Genomic DNA, 9918 nt, shown 5'->3' on the forward strand with positions numbered 1-9918 from the left:
GTTTGACAAATTGGACGCCACATAAGCAAAATTTAATGGTGCTCGAATTTATCCCTCGGCTTAAAGGAAAGTTGGCTTTTTTTTTCTCTCTCTTTTAGAAAACTCCCTTGTGATAATGATAGTTACTTTAATGCGTTGCTTTAACTTGTGATATGGGTGTGAGTAAAGTTAAATACAATTTTACTTGAGTTTGACTCAAATATTGCTCGAACTTATCTTGATTCTTTTCGAGTTTAGGTAGCTTTGAGCCAAATTCAAATTTGAAAAATTCTTGAATCGAATATTTGGCAAGCCTAAATGAGTGATTATAATCTATTTATTATCTTTTAATCCAAATTGAAAAGAAACAGTTACTTCCAAGCCATGCATCCTTTCCCCTCTCCCTTTCTCTTCCTCCGCCCTCCTTCTCACTCGGTCACCCATGCAAAGCCCTCTCTCTCTCTCTCTCTCTCTCTCTCTCCACCATTGCCGATGCCGCCCCTAATCCAATTGTTTGAGCCCCTCGCCTCAATGACCCACCCTCTCTCCTCTCTGTCATAGAGCTCGTGGCTCAAGGCCAAGAGAGGTCGAGCTTGTGCGAGCGACAAGCTCGGGCAAGCTCATTGACAAAGCTCGCCGATCCAAATCAGGTCGCCCAACCTTGATTTGGACCACAACATGGGGTGTGACCGTCACCTGCCTCGAGTTCAAGGTCGGCGAATTTGCGGGGAACTAGGGGGAGAGGCAACGGCTAGTCGGTGACGAGTAGGAGAGAGATAGTAGAGGAGAGAAAAATGGAGGCTAGGATTTATCAATTTTTTTTTTTTTGGGAAGGGCAATTTGCGAGGGAAAATCACGGTCTTAGTAGATAAGTGGAGTTGTAAGGATGTAACTCGATATATTAAAGTGAAAAACTCAAGATGTAAGTAGTATGGATGGTACTTAAAATAAATCACTGCCGGTTGATAAATGTCCAAGGTATGCACTTAAGTAGAATATGATAGATACAATTAGGGGTGAGAAAAAAAAAAAACCGACCGGAGTGGAACCGCCCAAACCGACAAATTTGGTCCTGTTCCCGGGAGCCCCAGTCCAATTTTCAATTCCTTAAAAATGGAGCTAGTAATTGTGGGTTCGGTTCTTGATTCCAATGGTGGAAACGCTCGGACTAGACAGGCAATTTTTTTTTAGTTTTAAATTTTATTTCTTAAAATCTTTGAAAAATGCATTAAAACTCTTAAATTATTAAGGGTATTTCTACACATTTAAAATGTGTATATGCATTTCAAGCATATTTTGACCCGTTCTATTGGATCGTTCGAGAATCGGACCGGATTGAGAACCAATCAACCATAGATGCAATTGATTCACAACGTTGATTGTTGATCACGTGAAATACAAGTAATGTTAAGCCTTAGTTTGTTTCGCGAAAAATGAATAATTTAGAAAATATTTTCCTAAAAATGATTGTTCGTATCGCTTGAAATAATTAGTTAATGAGGAATGTTTTCATTATTGATAACTATTTATGCCTAAACATTTTCGAAGATATTGAAAGTAGTCTTTCGTCCGTTCATTTTGTGAGTGTTTTCTAAGTTATTTACTTTTCACAAAGGCTCTATTTGTTTTTGTGGAAAATCGGTTTCTTAAAAATAATCGCTAGTATTGCTTGTAAATATAAATAAATGAAAAATATTTTCATCTTCCATGAAAAAATCTAGCTATAAATTGTTATTGATACTGAAAATATTTTTCTTTGACTAATCATTTGAAAAAAGACAAATAATTATTTTTTAAAAACTATTTTTAAAATCTTTAATTTTTCACTAAACAAATGGAGTCAAAAAACAATATGTTATCGAGAGGAGACTCGCACATGGGAGTGAATTGAAGCAATTTGGATTAATTGGGGAAAATAAATACTAATCAATAGAGAAATCAAGGGCAAATTCGACATTTCATAGAATTTGCAATTTTCGATATCGAAATAGCAAATTGGCATTTTAAAAAAGAGCGGCATTATTTCCACTCTCATTTTGACTAAAACACTCATTTTTAATAGTTAATTTACTAAAAAACCATCTTTTTTATTCAATTAAATGTTTCTTTTTTTTTACTATGCTAATCCACAAATCTACCTTTATTTTTAGTCGATCTTGATAAAAATGGAAAAGTAAAATTGATCAAAAAATAGAAAAGATTAATTTGTTAAAAGCATTATAAAATGTCGAACATATTTGTATTTAGATATGTATTAACAAAGGATAAACACATAAAAGAAAAAAAATGAAATTTAGTGTTGTTTAACTCTTGATACAAAGAAAGGAATTAATATCGATTGTAAATTCAATCTCCTAGCAAGTGGATCAATTTTCGTGAATTTAAAAGTGCAAAATGTGTAAACAAAATTTCAACCCAATCTTGCAATTCATATTAAAATGTGAAATCTAAAAAAAAAAAGCACAAATAAGCAATTTGTAACTCTAGAAATTTACAAGTCTATTCGAAAGTTACTCACAAGATCAAAATCTGCTTGATAGTTACATTGGATTTTAAATTTCAACTTTGAAATAAGTTCCCTCAAACTATTTCATAAAAAATAGATAGTTAATTGTGTGTTCATAAGTTGTTATAATTAGAAATTTCTAACATTTTATATAGCTTTTCTAATTAAAAGCATGAGATCATATATTAAGCGGGGGTGTCAAAAAGACCTACGCCGGACGGGCCGACCTGGCCCAAAAACTCACTTAATTTCGGGTCGGGTTTGGCACTCGGGCCGGCCCACCGGTTTACCTTTTTTAACACCAATATTTTCTTTTTAATTTAATTTAATTTAATTTTTTTTATATTCTTTCATTTGATGTGTTTGTTAATTGATTTTAATTCCAAAAAAGGAGGAAAAAAAAGAATCGGACCAAAATCCGGCCCGACTTGACCCGACCAGGCCTAGGTCGGGCTGGGTCGAGCTCAGTACTATTCTGTTTCGAGCCGACTCGGGTCGGGCCGAAACCCGGCCCGTTGACACCCCTAATATTAAGAATAACGAACTTCTCTAGGAAAGTGATAACATGATGCATTATATAATGATTTTTTATTAGGTGTAATTTGACATTTATATTGTGAATTTGAAATTTAAAAGGAAAAATAGAAATAAGGGCAGTTATATTGGTTAGATTGATAAAAAAAAAAAAACAATAACTTGGAGAGGGAATATAGAGAAGGGTATTTCAACCTATCGATTAAAAAGATGAATGCCTTAATCAAAACGAGAGCGGAGATAGCGCCGCCTTTTGAAAAAATATAAACAATTTTGAGCCGGGGTTAGCCACGTCATCTCGTCTTTCCGATTTCCGCGGGAATGCTTCACCTTCCTTCACACAAAACGATTCGTCATCCTTCTCCAGATTTCTTCAGTGACAGGAGTCGCTCGCTCGTGAATGTGGTCTCTCTTCCACGGAGTCTCTCGCATCGATGGCGTCTTTGTCGCCGCTGCCGAATGGAACGGGCGAGGAGGAAATCGGCAGGGCGGCGATGGTCCAAGCGCAGCAGCCGAGGCGGAAGGGAATCGGAACTAGGGTTTGGCTGATCGTATCCGAGTCCGGCCAGTCGCACGTCGAGGAGATCGAGAAGCACTGCATCATGCGCAGGACCGGCCTCCCCGCGCGCGACCTCAGGGTGCTCGATCCGGTGCTATCGTATCCGTCCTCGATTCTTGGCCGAGAGCGGGCGATCGTCGTAAACTTGGAGCACATTAAGGCCATAATCACTGCCAAGGAGGTCTTGATGATCAATACCAACAGTCCTTTGGTTTATCAGTTCGTCCAAGACCTCCAGCACCGGGTTTCTAGCTCAAATTGCGCGTCTCAACAGGTAAGGTTTTGGGCCGAGTTGAGATGGTTTCAATTCCGTGTGGTCGGAGGCTTTTGTAGAAACCTTAAGTTAGGGGGCGAAATTGAAGGACATATGAAAAATCTCCATGACATTTTATGGGTTGTAAGAAATATTTGTTAAAATTTGCAAGTAGTATCAATCAACCGTCATTTGAGGTTTCAAAGTATTTTGGTATTGTGGGATTCATTGTAAATGCGCTCGGTCATCGTGTTAAGTGCAGTTTGTTTATAAAGTCAATCACGGTTAACTGTTATTTGCCGGTTTGCTCTTTATTTGGCCTCTGCTAGTAGTGTTAAATGAATTATATTGTATGCATCATCTGATTGAATTTCTACCTAATGTCAAAGTGCCTGCTGAAAGAAGTTGTCCCCGCATTTGATTTGTCTGTCATTGCTTCATTGAATTGCTTGATCAGCTCAGTTTGTTTATGAAATCACTTTAACTGTCATTCACTGGTTTACTCCTTATTTGTCCTTGGGTAGTAGTTGTAAATGAATATTATTGATAGAGCTCTAGCAAATGGACAAGTGCGCAACTTGTCCCGCCATTTGGTCAGCCTGTCATGATTAATAGTTGCATTTTTGCTTTCTAAGGAAGTTGATGGCAAGACATCGCCTGCTAGTGGGGTTCACAAGACATTGCCATTCGAATTCAGGGCACTGGAATCTTGTCTTGAATCTGCTTGCCGGTGCCTTGAATCAGAGGTATGCATGATGCACTTGTATGTTGAATCTAGTGAATTCGAAAAATGAAACAATTCTTGAGGATGTTGTACCTTCTCTGGCTAGTTTATATCTAAACACAGTTGGTTATGATATAGAACCGGAATTTCTAGCCCTTTCCTAGTATACAACAATAACAAGTTGATGTATTGTGTTCCATCATTAAGAACTGCCTCTCTGAAATTTCTCCTCATTTCATTTTACTTTTAGCTTCAAATTTTTACTACTGTTGGACTGTAACTGAAATGATTTTCCTTTGTGACATTGTCAGACCAAGACTCTGGAGGATGAGGCATATCCAGCTTTAGATGAACTAACTTCCAAAATTAGTACACTTAACCTTGACCGTGTTAGACAAATAAAGAGTCGTCTAGTTGCCATCTCTGGCCGAGTACAGAAGGTAATTGACACTATGCCACAGCTCTTCTCATCAGCGGAAGGCAGAGGGACTGCTCTCAGGGTTGAATCAATCCGAGCATAAAAAAGCACAAACTCATTATCCAAAGCTATTCATCCTTAAGAGTTCTCCAGATAACTTCAGTGCTACAGTTCTCACGTCCAACATTTATCTTTTCTAATTAAAATTTAGGAGATAACTAATCGAGTCCGCCCTTTCTCCTCACAATCTTTTTTTATACATACAACAGTGAAAGGTGCTACAGGAAATTAAGAAGAGGCTTGCATCTTTCATTTCAAATTTTTGAAGACCCATAAGAAGCACTCTGCTCATTAATCTGATGTTCAAAATTGTGCTTGTTAAACTTTATTTGTCTAGTGTTTTATTTTTGGTTAGCATAATGATGTGTTTTCTTTAGCAATGGATTCTACCTGATGAGCTTTGTATGTTTTCTTAAACATAGGTGAGAGATGAGCTTGAACATTTGCTGGATGACGATAATGATATGACCGAGATGTATTTGACAGAAAAGCTTCTCGCTCGCTCACTCGATAATGCTTCAATCTGAGAGGAAGTAGACAATGCCGCTCCTGAAATAGATGATAAAAGGTGACTGACATCAACTTAAAACTACAAGCCTACTGACTCGTACTGTCCGGCCCCTTCGATTGTTACACACTGGCAACAATATACCAGTTTACATGTGTCGTGTCGATCCACAATTCCTGTGTTTGTATTTTGTCTATAGCTTCTCTTGTATAATGTGATGGTTTAATTCTCTGCAATGATATGCCATGACAGCACTGAAGATTCTGATAAAGAAGATGAATTAGATTCTGTAGTTTTGACCAGCTGCAAGCCTAACATCGAGGAGCTTGAGATGCTTTTAGAAGCATATTTTGTCCAAATTGATGGCACACTGCAAAAACTGTCAGATGTATGTATTTATGTGCTTTCCCAACATGCATTGCTGAATTCGGTGGGTCATTTTTTTCAGCTCACTAGTATGTTCTAACCATCGATATATGATTGTGCCTCGTTATTCGACCACTGACTATCATAGTTATCTAAATAAGATAATTCACTTTGGAAATTTTATGATTTTCTGCCTTAAGTTAAATTCTATTCATACAGCCAATAGAACTCGAGGAAATGTTTTCTCATTTTGTTTATAATTTGAAATTTACATAATTATGTTTGATGATGAAATGAGACAAAGGAAGGAATGGAATGGGAGGAGGAATGGCATGGAATAGAATGAGCATCCAAATTCCTTTGGTTGTAGAGAGAAATAACGTGGAGGAATAACAAAATGTCAATGTTTTCTTTAGAATAAACTGCAGGAAGTAGAAAAGAGAGGACATTCTTCAATATGTGTGAACAAAAAGGCGGAGGAATAGCGATTCCTTCGGCTGAAACTTGGGGAGACACAATTCTCTGGGATAAAATCAGTCCCACAAGTGAACGCCCAATCCTCCTAAGTAAAAACATCATCAGTGAAAATGTGTTTACCTTGTTTTATCTATCCGAGTACATATTGTGCATCTCCCTATCCTAAATATAACACACTAGAAGGCTAAATCCTCCATTTAGCCATTACATGAATTAAGTGATGAAAGTCTTAATGCATTTCCATAGACATTGTAATAAAAGTCCTCTTCAAGCCTTTTCATCTGAATGTAATTATTTTTACATCAGTCTGTTGGCTCTGTCATGAAACTACATACAAATTAATTAATAAATCTGTTGTGATGTGCACACGCAATGATCTCAAGGCTACCTCCTGAGAGAGGTACCTTGACTGTGAAATAGCATTCGGGAAGTACCCTTTATCTGTTTGGAATGTTGGTTGAAAAAGAAGCTCACGAATGGAATCCATCCCGAAAAATGCACATTAAGTAGGATGCATGACTTCACAATTTTGTGCTCATAGCTGAGTGGACAAAACATATTTAACTCTTATCAGTTTAATTGTTCTACCATTTTATGAAATGAAGGAAGCATATTACTTTTGATTCAAGTTCCGTGATAGGTTTTATCAATTATGCAACTTGTGTAGGCTTTTTGATGAATTGGCTTAACAGCAATACTTTAAAAGCAAGGGTAGCTGTCACAAAATTGCCCTTACTGTGCCTGCCCATTTCTCTATGACAATGAAGTTGGATTGACGGTCCAGTTCCTTCCATGTAGTCTGTCAATAGCGATGGAAATGAAAGAGGGAATATGGGAAAGATCATGTTTTTCCTGCATTAACGTCTGATTTCACATATACTTTTCTCATGTCTTTTGGATGTTACACATTTGCTGGACATACGATGTCTAACAAGACATATTTCCGTTTGTGTAGATGAATGAAGACGTGGATGATACCGAGGATTGCATCAATATAATGTTGGATGATAAGCAGAATCAGCTGCTGCAGATGGGAGTGATGCTCTCTACTGCAAACATGATCATAAATGCGGGCATTGTGGTGGTCGGATTGTTTGGCATGAACATACACAACGACATCTTCAATGCTCATTACATTAAATTTTGGGAAACTACCATCGGCACCATTGGAGGTTGTGTTGCGGTCTATCTGTTAGCTGTTGGGTGGGGTATGAAAAGAAAGCTTTTGGCCTTATAGAGCTCCCTCCTTCAAGCAGAAGCTTGCCACATCTAATCTTGCTAGAATACTGTTTTGCACTTGGCATTTGATTGTTTCACTGTCGTCTGTAAATGGCACTGACTGAAAAGGAATGACCGAAGAATGACCATACGAGACTGCTTTCTTACATGTTTTTAGATTCTTCTGCAAGTATTAGGGTTTGCTCTGATTTACCTGATACATGTTTTAGATTCTTCGGAGAGTGTACCTGCTCCACTTGATGATCGAGGACTCGTTGGCTATAAATTTCAACATTGCTTGTAAGCTCCATGCACAAGACTTCAGCGGATTGCACAGAACGATTGGAAATCTTGAAGAATTGTGGTCAAATGTTGGAAGGTTGAAGCTAGATTAGATAGCAAAACTCAACTAAGAATGAACTCAAATGTTTTGACATAAATTTTTATTGATAATGAATATGTTGTTCATTGGTTAATTATATAGAGCAATATAAGCTATCAACTTTAGAAAAATGTTATCAAAATCATGCATTTTTCACAAAACAAAGGAGCTATCTTAGCAATCTGAAAAAAAATAAGGAGATATGGTTTACTATGCGCTAGAGTAGATGATCGGAAAAATTATCCAAGAAGTCAAAAATCTATTGCACTTTGGCCAATTGAGTCCTAAATGTTTTCACGTTTTGTTAATTGAGTTCTAAACTTTTCTATTGTCCCAATTGAGTCCTAAATCTTTTCACGTTTTGTTAATTGAGTCTATCCCGTCTATTTTGATCGGAAAACGATAAGGTCACTATCTAGTTAAGGCCGATCGTCCTATGTCAAGTACCGATGCTAATATGGATGACTTTTTAAAATTTTCTTTTTCTTCCTGCTTATTTATTATTATTATTATTATTATTTGCTTTCGTTCTTGCCGGTGGCTGGAGAAGGCTAATCGAGGTGGGCCTCGCTGGTGGGCTAACAACATGTGTTACCCGTTCTATAAGCTTTATTGGTCGGATTACGAGTAATTTCATGTAAGATTCAGTTAGAATGATTTCTCATTTTCTCATGGTTAAGGAATATCAGATATTCTGTCAAAGTTAGTTTAGCGACAGGCACACACAAGAGAGTAAAATAAACATGCAAGGTAAGTTCACGATTTTAATCGACTCAGTTTGCTTTTGTCAAGTTGATACTAATAGCTTTTATCTGTCTGTCATTTGAGTTAGGGACAGGCAAGTGCTCTCACAATTGGAGTTCAAAATGCCTTGGCCAAAGCATAGGACCGTGCAATCAATGAGGGCCGTCGGCATATCAGGAAAGCATTCTTTGACTTTCACACCAAAAGCCAAATCCGATTGCATTTAGTACTTCATGGGCATGGAACCATCGGTCCTTCGAAGGGAGATGTGCAGTCGATGCATGGCAAGATTTTCAAGTGCTTCTAAACTTGCATTAATTACCAAGTGAAAAAGTTGCAGATACGATTTTTTGGAGCACTCCGAGGGAGAAGTGTGTATGCTGGGGATAGCAACTTCTACTTCTAGGCACCATCGATTTACACGACACGTAATTAAGGATGTTCGCATCGAGCCTAGCAAAACGGATTAACGTCACAATGGATTAGCCCATTTTTACACCGATAATAAAAGCATCATGTGGGGATTGACCTTTTTAATCCGTTTAGGAGGCTCCTAGACACGTGTTATTTATGTCAACAAGACACTTTTATACACGTCTAAACTTATTTGCAAACATCGATATATAAGTTGATACACAAGGGTTTCACGTATTTAAATGTGAAATGTTAGAAAAGTTCAAGCGGTTAACGAACGAAGGACGTGATCTCATATCACGCCAAACAATCGATTAAATAATAAGATCATGAAGATACCCGATTTTGCAGCCAGAGACCTTAGCCTGGCGCTACCAAAGAAGCGGCCACACTTGATGGTTGCTACGATCGGAGAGGCAGCCTCCCGTCACACTTGATGGTTGTCATCTTGGCTTGGTGGAGAGTCGGGCCAATGCGGAGAAGAGGCGGTGGCTGTTGGGAAAACCTAATTCCGCTTGTGTCTACTCTTTTAAGAAATTCTATTATGATTTATCTCACCCCTTTATTTAGGATTTTTTTATCCTAGCTATATCCCATTTTATCATATTCTAGACAGTTATCAAACACATGATAAGATAAAATATATCATATACTGACTTATAACCTAATGACCAGACACAATTATGCTTAAGAGACATCTCTCGAAGGAAAAGATACATCTGTTCATTCATAAGAGTATTTAATATAACTACGTAATTGTTCATTTTCAAGTCAGA

The 9918-nt window shown here is 37.5% G+C and overlaps 1 protein-coding gene across 1 annotated transcript; it reads left to right on the forward strand.

Annotated features, from left to right (window-relative positions):
- The first annotated feature begins 3374 nt into the window (after positions 1-3374).
- On the forward strand, positions 3375-7811 carry LOC115755895 (magnesium transporter MRS2-F-like). The gene is given in 6 exon segments (XM_030695482.2): positions 3375-3852; positions 4467-4577; positions 4867-4995; positions 5456-5601; positions 5794-5929; positions 7340-7811. Coding segments are annotated over 6 exon segments (1203 nt in total). The 5' UTR covers positions 3375-3453; the 3' UTR covers positions 7622-7811.
- The last annotated feature ends 2107 nt before the right edge of the window (positions 7812-9918 follow it).

This window comes from Rhodamnia argentea, chromosome 11, assembly GCF_020921035.1.
Source record: "Rhodamnia argentea isolate NSW1041297 chromosome 11, ASM2092103v1, whole genome shotgun sequence".
NCBI lineage: Eukaryota > Viridiplantae > Streptophyta > Magnoliopsida > Myrtales > Myrtaceae > Rhodamnia > Rhodamnia argentea.